The sequence below is a fragment of the Vipera ursinii genome, assembly GCF_947247035.1.
Source record: "Vipera ursinii genome assembly, chromosome: Z".
NCBI lineage: Eukaryota > Metazoa > Chordata > Lepidosauria > Squamata > Viperidae > Vipera > Vipera ursinii.
In genome coordinates this window covers 6418191-6432848 of record NC_139517.1, presented here as the reverse complement: position 1 = coordinate 6432848, position 14658 = coordinate 6418191, and the positions used below count along the sequence as shown (strand labels likewise).

The 14658-nt window shown below is 39.8% G+C and overlaps 3 protein-coding genes across 3 annotated transcripts in view; 2 read left to right on the top strand and 1 right to left on the bottom strand.

The window, feature by feature from the left end:
• Positions 1 to 3158: 3158 nt before the first annotated feature.
• On the top strand, positions 3159 to 10273 carry LOC310649048 (olfactory receptor 6E1-like; the record flags this gene model as incomplete). The annotated part of the gene is made up of 2 exons (XM_083377304.1): positions 3159 to 3224; positions 9419 to 10273. The coding sequence occupies 2 exons, from the start codon at positions 3159 to 3161 to the stop codon at positions 10271 to 10273; spliced, it is 921 nt and encodes a 306-aa protein (XP_083233430.1).
• LOC310649049 (olfactory receptor 6E1-like) lies at positions 3237 to 4103 on the top strand (the record flags this gene model as incomplete). The annotated part of the gene is made up of 1 exon (XM_083377305.1): positions 3237 to 4103. A coding segment is annotated over one exon (867 nt), but the record flags the coding sequence as incomplete, so codon positions are not given.
• Positions 10274 to 14621: 4348 nt separating the features above from the next.
• The window catches only part of LOC310649046 (olfactory receptor 6J1-like), a gene marked incomplete at both ends in the record, with an annotated part of 936 nt that continues 899 nt past the window's right edge, over positions 14622 to 14658 (bottom strand). The window contains one exon of the mRNA XM_083377301.1: positions 14622 to 14658. This exon is cut by the window's right edge and continues 899 nt beyond it. Within this exon, the coding sequence (XP_083233427.1) occupies positions 14622 to 14658 (37 nt within the window).

The window sequence follows — 14658 nt, the reverse complement described above, 5'->3', positions numbered from 1 at the left end:
GGCTCCACCCTCCACCACTGCCCTAGCTTGATATTTAGGTATGCGCTTTGCCCCAAAACTAGGGCTTATTTTGGAGGTAGGTCCTACTTTTGGAGAAACACAGTACAAGGTCCCTTTCAGCTCTATTCTCTATTCTGAATATTTTGGAAAATAAAAAGGTTGTCTGTGTGTCTCTGTGTGTAACAGAATAACAGAGTTGGAAGGAACGTTGGAGGTCTTCTAGTCCAACCCTTCCCCTGCTCAAACAAGAAACCCATTTCAGACAAATAGTGGTCCAACCTCTTCTTCAAAACCTCTAATGTTCCACTTACCATTTGAAAAAGCGCCTTTGGGATTATTCTGTTGAAATGATATATCTATTGAATCAAGGCCAGCCAAAGCATGGGGATAATTCCCTATCACTATAGCAAAATGAGACAACACCATTTTTGCACTCTACGCTTCAAAAAGTAAGAAAACCTAGATCATGGTTTACAAATCACAGCGGTTGAGTTCAGAGATTTTAAGGCAGAACGAAACCACAACCAAACTTGGTGCATTGCATGAGAGAGGCCAAAATAAAGTGCCATACACGAGGAATGTGCACACAATGATTTTCCCAGTCTTTGGGTTTGACATCAATAGAGGAAGCAGCCATAGAAAACCTGATACAGATTCCCCTGCATTGCATTTCTTCACTTCTTGAGGAGGCTCTGAGGGAGATTTGCAAGCCAATGTTGAATACCTCTTACACCTCATGCTTCAAAACAATAACAAGCTCTATGGTTTATAAGAAGTTACTGCTATGCTCATTGCCATGAAAAAAAATGAATGCATGTATGCAGAAAAATTGTCCTGTGTATATCTGTGACCCAAGAATCTTCTGAAAGGCACTCTGGATGGTGAATGTTATCTTTTCCCAAATTTGAATTAGGGAGTAAAGTTTTGGTGGATGCTTTTTCCTTGTTTTTTATTTATCGATATATTCAACCCAGTCTATTAAACTAGACGATGGTTTTACTGGCAGAAAGAAGATAATGACATAGCATAGGGTTCATGAAATTTGTATGAACATTTTAATATAATTTGGAAATGGTGAGTATTTTGGAAATGTTCCAATGCTTGGGTCAAGAATATTGAGGTTTAATACTGCTCTGAATATCGAGACCGTGATTGCAGAGTTTCAGATTCTTGCAGTAGGTAAAGGCTTTCTAATGTGTAATGCTTAGGATTGGCTTAGAAACAAACCTCAAGCCAATTTTGTTTTACTCCTGTAATTCATCACAGGGGAATACGCCCTGTAGAATCCATTAGAACTTACTTCTGAATCAAGTCTCTTTTGATCCTAGTTGATAAGTGTGCAGGTTGTATTTGCCTGGCTGACAAATCTGGATGATGAATATTTTGTCAGAGAGTTAATTAGTCTGAAATTTCCTTGAATAAGCTTTATGTTGCATTCATCTCCCCACTTTATTCTCATGGGAAGATGCTAAGGGGAGGTTAACCAGCACAAAGGTGTTGTCATAGAGAGAACTTCCAAAAAGGCATTATAGGGACATTTCACAATTAGCAAGTAACCTATTTGCCTTCAGAGGTTGTGGGTGGTTCATCGCTGGAGGCTTTTAAGAAGAGGCAGGAGAGCCACTTGTGTGGCATGGTATAGAGTCTCCTGCTTGGGACAGGTTGAACTTAAAGACCTCCAAGGTCCCTTCCTACTCCATTCTTCTGCATTTCTGTGTTATCTCTGTTAGGATGAATCCTCTTGTAGACCCAAGAAGGGAGGATCATTGGGAAGAAACAAGGGGCTGATGACTTTTCTACTGTGTCTAAAAGGGAGAGACACATAATGTGAAGACCTAGCTTTCCAGAGAAGGATCCAATGCTCAGAAAAGTGAAAGGAATCAAAAGAATAGGACAACCAGCAGTGAGGTGGACAGAGTCAGTTCCAGCAATGATGAATGTATTATTGGAAGATTTGAAGGACCAGGTTAAAGACAGATCTTGTGTTCAGTAGGAGTGGGAAATGACTTGATAATTAATCTATATTGGACATCTTTCCAGTTTGGCAATGCAACATTCTTTTTTCTTTCCTTTTATTCCCCATCATTCTTCCTTATTCAACAATTATCCAAAATTGTGACTGGAGCTGTCACCCTTGTTCAACGGAGTTCTCAAAAATTATTCCTCTTCAAGCGAGATTCATCATTTTCTGCTATTCATCATTTTCTGTGGCAGGATAGGTCCTAATTTCAGAGTAGCTGCTAACTCGTCCAGTTATGTTTTCTGAATGCAGCTCCATAGAGAAGAATGATAGAATCGTCTTTTCTTCAGGACTTGAAACATTATCAATTTGAAACACAAGGTTAGTAGAAATAATTACATAGCATAGTGTAGGTAAAAGGCTGTTCAATATTCACTGACCACTATAGAAGATATAAAATTACTGTAAGACTTTTTTTCTCAGAAATACTACATCTGCGTTATAGCAATAGCACTTAGATTATATACCACTTCACAGTGCTTTACTGCCCTCTAAAAGCAGTTTACAAGTCAGCATATTGCACCCAACAATCTGGGTCCTCATTTGATTGAACTTAGAAGGCTGAGTCAACCTTGAGCCAGTCAGGATCAAACTCCTGGCGTGAGCAGTGATTTAGCCTGCATTGCTGCATTCTAACCACTGCACCACCACGACTCTTAAATAACCACACACTGAAATGGTGGTTGCAATATATGTGTCTGAAATTGCCTTCCTATTCAACATTAGGATACTTCTGTGAATTACTGTATGAAAGACTGAAAGCTGTATGTGGATTTTCTTCTGACAGAAAGAGAAAAATGACTTTTCTCAGGTGAGATGGGAAGAGAGCACTGAGCAAATATAAAATAATCAGATACTTTAACCATAGAAAAATAGATTTTTTTCATGACTCCAAGTATGACTCATTTTGGACAGCTGAGAACACAGTGTGTTTTCCTACAATCTTTTAGACTGATGACTACAAGTATCTTGATCTGATTCAAACCATCATTTATTACTTATATCAGAGACCAACTATTTGATGGTCTACAGAGGATTAAAGCTGGTGAAATTGTGTTCATTTGTAATGGGCAACAGAAACAAAATTGAAGTTGGAATAATCTCTTCTCACTTCACTCTCTTTTTAGGAATGAGCTAAATGGCAAACAGCACCACAGTGAGGGAATTCATATTGTTAGGGCTGACTGACAACCAACAAATTGCTCTTGGACTTTTTCCCATTCTCCTTGGGATTTATCTTTTGACATTGATAGGAAACATGTTGATTATTATTATCACATTGGTGAATGCCCAACTCTGTAGTCCAATGTATTTTTTCCTCCGACATGTGGCATGGATAGAGATTGGATATGTGAGTAGCATCATTCCTAAAACACTGGCCAACATAGCCACTGGCAACAAGGGTATCTCTTTAGCTGGTTGCTTCGTACAGATGTTCCTCCATTTTGTTCTTGGCACCACTGAATTCCTTCTACTGGCTACAATGTCTGTTGATCGCTACATAGCCATCTGTAACCCTCTTCACTACACAACCATCATGAATGAACAAGTCTGCTCATTACTGGTACTTTGTTGCTGGATTGGGGGTTTGTCACTAATTCTAGTTCCATCCATTCTTTTCTTTCAAATGCCATTTTGTGGTCCCAATATCATCAATCATTTCTTTTGTGACAATGGACCACTAATCAAACTCTCATGTGTTGATACCAGCCTCCTAGAACTGATTAATTTTGTGATTGCCACATTCTCTCTGCTTGGGACCTTAAGTGTCAACATTGTGTCTTATGTCAAAATCATTTCCACAATTCTGCGCATCCCATCAACTACAGGGAGGAAGAAGACTTTCTCCACCTGTGCATCTCACATGACTGTGGTCTCCATCACCTACAGCAGTTGTGTTTTCATGTACATAAGACCCAAAAGCAGAAGCAAATTCAATTTCACCAAAATGATGGCTCTTCTGAATACTGTCATGGCTCCACTTTTGATTCCGTTCATATATTGTTTGAGGAACAGACAAGTGCAGGATGCTTTGAGGACTGAACTGAGACAATGGATTGAGTTTTGCAGGAAGTTGAAGTGATTTGTCTTGAATACATGCTGCACCTTATGCTTTAAAATGGTAATTAGCTTCATTGTTTATAAGAGGTGGATTCCATGTTCATTGCCCTGAAAATATATGGAAGAAGAAGGCAGCAAAATGCTTCCCAAACATTGAATTAAGGGGTGACATTTTAACAGATACGTTTGTTTTGCCTCTGATTTGTAAGCAAAATCAGCACAATTTCACAGTCTAGAAAAATGACTATTACTCACAGAAAATTGCAATACCATAGCCTAGAGACTACGAATAATTTCTGAATCTGTTTTATGTATATTGTAAGTTGTGAAAATACTGCATGCCAAATATAAACGATGAAGAAAAATATATATATTTATGTATATATATATATATACATATATATATATATATATATATATATATATATATATATATATATATATATATATATATATATATATATATGTTTTCGTAGATTCTTCCCGCGTTCCTTTCATCTTCAGAAAGTTGTGGCGACGTTTCGACGAAATCCCATCCGTCATCATCAGGCCGGAGTGTTCCTCCTGCTGCTTCCAGGAGCAATGCGTGGTCTGGCTGTTCCTTTCCTTCCAACTGCCGGTGGGGCTGTGTTCTGACTGGGAGGAGGCGTGGCTGCTTTCTGATTGGGTGGGGGTGTCCTCCGACTGGGTGGAGGCGTGGTTGTCTTTTGATTGAGTGGAGGCGTGGCTGTCTTCTGATTGGGTGGATGCGTGGTTGTCTTCTGATTGGTTGGAGGCGTGGCTGTCTTCTGTTTGGGTGGGGTGTGTTCTGAATGGGTGGGGTTTTTTGTTGTGTTGTAATATCCTGAGTGTTGTGATTTGGTGTCCTGAGGAGTGGGCTGTGTAGTGGCCTCCAGAGCTTTGGTTTGGCTCCGAGTTCGAGGACCTGCTAGGTATCTCTGGTATGGGTCAGTCAGGTTCGTGTGTGCGTTCTTCTGCTTGGGTGATGGCACTTTTGCTTGACTTGTTCTGTCTTCTGTGTGGGAGAGTTTTTGTTCTGGGTGTGGATGAGTCTTGCTGGGGCTGGTGGCATTTGGGGTTGTTTGTTGGTTTTTTAAATCCTTGTTTGCTGAAATTCGTTTCTCTATCAATGCTGGTTTCCAAATGGCATGTAGGCAGGAGGTGTCGTCTCGCTTGTTCATACTGTCTGGGTGTTTTTCTATTTTGAAAAACACGCCTCCAACCAATCAGAAGACAACCACGCATCCACCCAATCAGAAGACAGCCACGCCTCCACTCAATCAGAAGACAACCACGCCTCCACCCAGTCGGAGGACACCCCCACCCAATCAGAAAGCAGCCACGCCTCCTCCCAGTCAGAACACAGCCCCACCGGCAGTTGGAAGGAAAGGAACAGCCAGACCACGCATTGCTCCTGGAAGCAGCAGGAGGAACACTCCGGCCTGATGATGACGGATGGGATTTCGTCGAAACGTTGCCACAACTTTCTGAAGATGAAAGGAACGCGGGAAAACCCCCGAGACTCTAGATCTACATATATATATATATGTGTGTATATATATCTACGAAAACATATATATATATATATATATATATATATATATATATATATATATATATATATATATGTATGTTTATTTATTATTTATTTATTAGTTGAATTTATATACCGCCCTATTCCCGAAGGACTCAGGGCGGTTCACAGGGCAATTAAAACAGTACAAAAAAGAATAAAATGGAATTAAATTAGTACAGGCCCACAATTCCTAATAACAATAAAATTAAAATTTTAAAATTAATTTAATATAATTTAATTAAATACTTTAAAATTTAAAATCCCTCAGTCCAGGCCAGACAATTCGAACAACCAAGTTTTTAAGTTCCAGTGAAAAGAGCGAGGGTCAGGGGCAGTCCGAAGCTCCATCAGCAGTTCATTCCAAAGGGCGGGCGCACTCAGAGAGAATGCCCTCCCCCTGGGAATCACCCGCTGGCAGTCTCTCACCCAGGGGTGTCAAACTCAATTTCATTGAGGGCCGCATCAGCAATGCGGTTGCCCTCAGGGGGCCGGGTGGGTGTGGCCAGGGTGGGCATGGCCTGCTGGGTGGGCGTGGCCAGCTCTACATCATTCGCATCAAGGGTGCCTATGGGGGCCTAGGCAGGAGTGGAACAGATCTGAGGGTCTCTGGCAGAAGGAGGGTCTCTGGGCCAGGGCCAAGGCAGTGGGGGCCGTTCCCTCACTGTTTCCAGGATGGCTTCACGGGCCACATGAAACCACTTCGCGGGCCGGATCCGGCCCCCGGGCCTTGTGTTTGACATGTCTGCTCTAACCGGCGGAACCCTAAGGAGGCCCTCCCTGTGGGCACGCACACGACGATATATATATATATATATATACATCTATCTATCTATCTATCTTTCGAACTGCTAGGTGGGCAGAAGCTGGGACGAGTAACAGGCGCTCACTCTGTTACGCGGCACAGCGTTCCGTGCGCCTTTGGCGTCTAGTCATGCCGGCCACATGACCACGGAGACGTCCTCGGACAAGCGCTGGCTCTTCGGCTATGAAACGGATATGAGCACCGGCCCCTAGAGTCGGAAACGACTAGCACGCATGTGCGGGGGAACCTTTACCTTTACCTTTTTATCTATCTATCTATCTATCTATCTATCTATCTATCTATCTATCTATCTATCTATCTATCTAGTTATAGATATAGATATAGATATAGATATAGATATAGATATAGATATAGATATAGATATAGATATAGATATAGATATAGATATAGATATAGATATAGATATAGATATAGATATAGATATAGATATAGATAGATATAGATATAGATATAGATATAGATATAGATATAGATATAGATATAGATATAGATATAGATATAGATATAGATATAGATATAGATATAGATGATATAGATATAGATAGATATAGATAGATATAGATATATAGATATTAACAAACAAATGAACACTGGGATAGAATTAAAAACTAAAACAGTTTTTATTGCTGAAAAATCAAGCTTTCGTTGGCCAACTGCCAACGTCGTCAGGATGGAGATGCTGGGGTGGGGAGATTCTGTTTATACTGTTGGTGTCTGCACTCTGCTCATGGAGCATGCTCAGATCTGTTTGTATGTATATTTTGTTGATTTGCCTCTGATTTGTAACATTATTAAACATATCCTCTAGGAAACACTGTTTCTTAGCTGAGAGAGCCAGTGTTGTCAAAAAAACAACAACAAACACAAACAAATCTGCCAAGGCACACAGAACTCTGCTCCCTTCAAAGTGGTACCTAATTATCTACTCACATTTGTATGCTTTAGAACTACAAGGTGGGCAGGAGCTGCGGCAAGTTATGGGAGATCAACCTGTTGCACAGCATTTAGGTCTCAAACGTAGGCTGTCATTTTTCCAGCAAACAATCTCAGCATCTTTAACTGCTGAGACATCATGCCCCCTTTCAAAAATATAGTTCCCTTCTACTGTCCAATATTCAATAGTGGTGAATATCTGTAGCTCAGGAGTAGGATGAGGCTAAAGTTCATTCTCTGAGCTTGTGGGTTTGTTTCTGAACATTTCGTTACCAGGCTAAGTAACATCTCCAACAGAGTTTAGGGGATGTCAGTGTCAGAGTTCTTCTGTTTATAAAGGCTTCAGGTGTGGATGTGTCAAGTGAGGGTCTTGTGATGGGTCAGGTGTGAGTCATCAGTGAGAGGCTTGTGATGGGGAGGCTACATCAAGTCAAGCTCATTGGGAGGAAACCTCCTGATGGAGGGGTGACTTGCACGGGTTGGTTGAGCATTGGTGCTATCTCTGGTTGGCTGTATGGTTGATTTGGATTCTGAGCGGTTTGTAGATTGGTTCTAGGTCAGTGGTGGGATTTAGCCAGTTCACACCGGTTCGATAGAACTGGTAGCTAATTTTTGTTGAGTTTGGAGAACTGGCTGAACCCATGCTGCTTCTAGAAGTCTGTTCTAGGCTTCAGAGGCCTGGAGGAGGCTTCGCAGGGCTGGATTGGCCCTCTGGAAGTACGTTGATGTCTCTTCCGGAAGTCTGTTCTAGGCCTTGGATGCCTGGAAGAGGCCTCAGAGGCCTAGAATAGCCAACAGGAAGTGCATGGATGTCACTTCTGAAAGTCCATTTTAGGCCTTGGAGGCTGAAGCCTGCATGCAAACAGAGAACCGGATGTTCAGATATTTGAATCCCACCACTGTTGTAGGTTGATGTGTCTGTTGAGGAAATTGCTTGTGGAGTGCCAGGCTTCAATTGTCCAATATCCCCTGAGAAAAAAAAAACATAATTCTGGAGTAGAACTGTAATCTGAGAAAACATTTCAGACATGACCCTCCCTAGTTGTTATGAAGATAAGAAAAGGGGAAAACAAGATACATTCAGACTTGCAAGATTCTATTACTACAATCTTATAATCAAAAGATTGTTAATGTGATGGAATGTAGTAAGGAGATAGATTTCCGAGAGGGAGGAGTTACATTCCAGAACAGCAAGAGACAACTCAGTCCAGGTATTACATAAGAAAGAGGTTGAAGACAGCCCAACACTGGTACCTCAGAGAGTATGTTGTAGGTACATACAGTCACATTCTGGCAAGATTTTGTCTATAGATGTGAAGCAATAAGGAACTCAGCTATGAAGGATCACCATTCTTAGCTTTGGGTTGGTCAATCAGCTTGATGTCTTTGGTTAACGAGTTTGGTCTATCTTGGAGGGCTGACTCTTAATTGTTTGAGAAAATTGCCTCATGTTTTAGAAGAATCAGGTGAACATTTTTCATAGAGAGAATGAATTCCCTAAACAACCAGTGGTGCTTGTAAACAAATTAACTAGTTTATTTCTTTAATTAAGATGGGAATTGCTGTTCAAGGACATGGACATAACTTTTGTGATTTACAAAAATGGGAGGGCTAATAGAAAAAGAGGAAACGGTTTGGATCATTCTGATCTGCATTACTATTCACTTTGTTTCTCCAATAGCACTTTCCTTCTTTGGTAGCTGTAAACTTTCTGACCAGCATTTTCTATAATGTAAATTTAATTTTACATTAAATTTAATAATCTCTCAACTATTCTATTTTTTTTCAAACTCTTCTTATCAATCACTACAACTCCAAAGGGGATCAAATTATTATTATTTATTCCAATGTTCTGAAAGAAAGTTTGGACGCATCAAACTTTTCTCATTTTTCTAGAGATTTTGTCCCAGAAATAACCCATAATGGAATGGCAGAAATATTGAACAAGACAGCTATGGTAACTGAGTTCATTCTTGTAGGCTTCACTCGTATCCGATGGCTGCAGATTCTCCTCTTTTGGGTCCTCCTTCTCACTTACCTTTTGACCATCGTGGGAAACCTTCTCATCATCTACATCACTCTGGTTGACCATCGCCTCCATACCCCTATGTACTTTTTTCTCAGGAACTTCTCTGTCTTGGAAATAGGATTTACTTCTTCTGCCATCCCTAAGGCTTTGATCAACTTGGCCTCAGGCAATAACACAATTTCTCTTGCTGGCTGCTTTACACAGACCTTTTTCTATTTTATTTTGGGCACGGCTGAATTCTTTATTCTATCCACAATGTCCTTTGACCGGTACGTAGCCATCTGCAACCCTCTTCGCTACACAGTCATTATGAACAGCAATTTCTGTACTCAGTTAGTGATAGGATCTTGGATTATCAGCTTTCTTTATGTCATAATGCCCCTTATTCTATTATTTCGTTTGCCCTTCTGTGGTCCAGATATTATCAATCACTTCTTCTGTGACAATATGCCACTGGTCAAACTTGCCTGCACCAATACCCAATTTCTGGAATTGATGGATTTTCTCATGGCCACCTTTACTGTGCTGGGGACTTTGGCCATCACAATAATTTCATACATTAAAATCATTGCTGCTGTCATGCACATTCCTTCCAGAACTGGAAGGCAAAAGGCTTTCTCCACTTGTGCTTCTCACATTGTGGTAGTTTTCATCACCTACGGCAGCTGCATTTTCATGTACGTCAAGCCCTCGCGAAGTGGTGGGTTGGACCTCAGCAAGACTGTAGGTGTTCTGAACAATGTGGTTTCTCCTTTGCTCAACCCCTTCATTTACACCCTGAGAAACAAGCAGGTGAAAACAGCTTTGAAGGATGCTTGTGGATGGAGATGAGCATCTTCTAATCAGAGGAGTGACTTAGAATTCTATGAGATATGTGAGAATGAATATAAGGGCATGCACAACATCAGACCGATGACAGAGTGTAGATTCCATACTTCAGTCCTTCAGATGATAAAGTTAATGAACAAAGAGAAAAGACACAGAGACTCAGAGAAAGAAAAAAGGACTTTGAAGAATATTTGTTATCCTTTGTAATCCTTGTAGATACTGCTCAATTAATAAAAGAGATAAAGACGGGTTCAAATGGTGTTCCATTCCGGAGATGGCTGTTGAATTGCTGGCAAACTCCACACACAAACACACACACAAAACCCTTGTTCTCTGCTCTGTACCTGTCCATCTCTCTTTTTTGGTAATCATATAGTTGTACTTCTCATCGTATTCTTTTTCATTGTTTATTTTATTCTGTTATCTTATTTCTGTTTCATTTCACATTCTTTTCATTTCTCCTTTTTATGGTTGTAAACCCATCATGGTGAAATAGTGGGCAAATAATTTTAATAAATAAATAAATATTGTACTGCATGTACCAGATGAAAAGATTAATTATATAAAAAGTTTTACTCAGTCACATTCAGCTGCTGATGACTTTATTTTTTAAACAGGTTTTTTTTAAAAAAATACTCAGAATATTGAAATACAAACTTCAAAAAGAAGAATAAAATTACAGACAAAACAAAACTAGACAAGGCATTTTTGTTAAGTGCACTTTAAAAAAAAGACAAGAACACAAACATATATATTGTCCCCCTTAGTTGAATACTAATAGATGTATTATAGCAATAATAGTTCCCCACTCCTGGCAAAATAGGCTCACCATTTATAAACTTATAAAGTTTCTTTTTCACTTGAAAAACCTGGAAAACATTTTTGTAGCTTAGTGTGGTAAGTGAATAAGACATATGGTGCGTCTGTGATACAGCCTTCTTGCTGTGCAAGAAAGTAAATTTAGATAAATTATACTGGCTTAAATAAATTAAAATTAATTAATTAATAATTAATAATTAATAATTTTATTTGTATACCGCCCTTCTCCTGAGGGACTCAGCGTGGTGAACAGGGCAAACATATAAAAACACAAAGGTACAAAAGTTAAAAAAGAATTAAACACAATGCCCAAACTAAAACAATAAATAGATATATTAAAAACAACAATAAAATCCCAACCCATCCCCCATCAGGCAAGGCTGGCTTGTTTGAATAAGTGAGTCTTTAGATCGCGTCGGAAGGAGCGAAGGTCGGGCACCATCCAGAGAAATGGGGAAAGGAACAATTCTTTAACAGAAAAATGATCCATACAATTCTAGCTAACTGCATCAACTTAATTCGGTCCTTAAGGTGCTCATTAAATTGTATAGTATAGTAACATATTTTCATTATCTTCTCATTTTTGGACATGGAAACTTATAAAAAAATAGGTAACAAATTCATATTCTTGGTTGCAATGTGAATTCAGTGGTATGACTATGAAAACCATTTGATGAACAGAAAGAAAGGGCTGAAGGTGGACCAATTTCTTTAGGAGCTAGATCTCTGGTGCTCAAAGATGGAATAACAAGATGAGTCACACTGTGTTGTGCAAAGTTCTTTTAACTTGAACAGGAAAACTTTCCAATCTTTATTTTGAAAACGAATTCTACACTTTTAATGCATTTGATCAAGGCATGCTAGAATTCAGCTTTGCGCTTGCCAGCTTTCTAAATTCACATGCTGTGAATAATAGGGTTAAAGTGAGTAAATTAGTTATTTCACAGTATTTGCAACCTACTCTAATCCCAAAGGACTTTGGATATTGTATAATGTTCTATCATAAGAAAGCCAAACAATAAATCTTAAGTTAAAATTAATGTAAGAGTTCAACTCAGCCGAAGGCCCAAGATAATCCCCCCACATTCAAACAGCTGGAGCTGAAGATGCACTGAAGCAATACATAATTGACAAGAGAAGAGAACAGAAAATAGAATAGAATAGAATAGAATAGAATAGAATAGAATAGAATAGAATAGAATAGAATGGAATGGAATGGAATGGAATGGAATGGAATGGAATGGAATGGAATAGAATAGAATAGAATAGAATAGAATAGAATAGAATAGAATAGAATAGAATAGAATAGAATAGAATAGAATAGAATAGAATAGAATAGAATAGAATATAGAATAACAGAGTTGGAAGGAACTTTGAGGTCTTCTAGTCCAACCCCCTGCTTAGGCAGGAAACTCTATACCATTTCAGACAAATGGTTGTCCAGTCTCTTCCTAAAAACCTCCAGTTCTGGGGCATTCACCACTTCTGGAGGCAAGTGGTTCCAGTAATTAATTGTTCTAATTGACTTGCTTCCAGAATTGCAATCTTGTGGGACCTGCTCATATTTCCAGAAATTGGGAGCGATACAAAGAAGGCTGTTTTGTTCCTTGACCCTAGGTGTCTTGTGAGGAAAGAGTGACATTTGATATGTCTCCTGCACGCTTACTTATTTTCCTTGTCTAGAAGATTAAAGATTGTCTAGAAGAGCCTTGGTGGAGCAGTGGGCTAATGCCTCCTTAAGTAACACCAGCTGCCTGCAATTAGTGCAGGTTCGCATCCCACCAGGCTCAAGGTTGACTCAGCCTTCCATCCTTCCGAGGTAGGTAAAATGAGGACCCAGATTGTTGGGGGCAATAAGCTGACTTTGTAATAATGCCGCTTGGGGTGTGTGTGAAAGCCCTAACAAGCAGGCATATACATAGAATGAAGGCTACTGCTAAGCTTGTAAGCCGCCCTGAGTCTTCGGAGAAGGGCAGGATATAAATGGAATTTAAATAAATAAATAAATAAATAAATAAATAAATAAATAAATAAATAAATAAATAAATAAATAAATTTGCCAATAAAGGAGAAAATTTGTAGCTCAGGGTTGAAATGAGGGGTCCTCAGTGCTCTCTAGGCTTGGTTGTTTTCTTGCAGAAGTTTCATGACCCAAACTAGTAACAGCATCAGTGCTAGCTGATGGTAACTAGTTTGGATAATGAAATGTTTACAAGAAAACAACCAAGATCAGAAAGCATTGAGGACCCCTGATTACATTTGCATTCTGCTGTATAACAGGCCTCCAGTTGGTTACACTGACATTCCTACCACTTCCGTCTTCTCTCAATTCATCTCTTTGTATTTTCAGTTTCTGACCTGTGCTGTCCTAATATATACATCTCTTACTCTCTCTGGATAGGAGGAGAACATACTACAGACTTTTCTCTTAGGTAGACTTAATTTTAGGTATTGTAGACTTTATCTTAGGTAGACTTAGGTAACTCAGACTTTCCTACCCCTAAGTCTATTTCTTAATTCAGTGTTCCTCAAACTTGTCAACTTTAAGATATGTGGGCTTCAACTCCCAGAATTCTCTTGTATGTGTATCTTTGTGTACTGTGTATAGAACATGAAATCAAATGCATAGAGATAGCCTCCTTGACTTCAAGAAGCTCAAACTCAACACATGTGAAGTCTTTTGAAAATAATGAAGGATCTGGTAAGGCTTCCTCATATGACAGGCATGTCAAGCCTGCGGGCCAGATGCATAATGCTGGAATCACGCCCACCCCTTGACAGCAATGGGCAAAAAGTCACAACATGTCATGCAACATCACATGACGTCATGGATTTGACATGCCTGTCATATGTGTTTCAAAAAAAAAACCTGCCTTGGAATCTTGTGACACAATAATTTAGGGGGTTCTAGGACACCATAAGAGAAGCAAGGATATAGGGAAATGTTGGCATTGTGTTATGTCAGTTTATCACTTTCCATTTGTCAACCACATAAAGCACATCAGTATTGGATTAACATCTGACAGGGTTCCTCTCCTATTGATACTGATATTCCCACCCATAAAAATCACAAAGAAGAGACCTCTTGTCTTCCCTGGGCTCTGTTTTTACTTTTCTCTACAATCTCCTAACTTATTTTTGGCCCTTCTTTTTGCACACACCCTAACATTAATGAAAAAGGGACGCGGTGGCTCAGTGGGTTAGGACGCTGAGCTTGTCGATCAGAAGGTCAGCAGTTTGGCGGGTCGAATCCCGAGTGCCGCGTAGCAGAGTGAGTGCCTGTTACTTGTCCCAGCTTCTGCCAACCTAGCAGTTCGAAAGCACATAAAAAATGCAAGTAGAAAAATAGGGACCACTCCGGTGGGAAGGTAACAGTGTTCCATGCGCCTTTGGCGTCTAGTCATGCCGGCCACATGACCACAGAGACGTCCTCTGACAAGCGCTGGCTCTTCGGCTTTGAAACGCAGATGAGCACTGGCCCCTAGAGTCGGAAACGACTAGCACGCATGTGTGGGGGAACCTTTACCTAACATTAATGAGCCACAGCTTTTTCATTTTTCTTCATCATG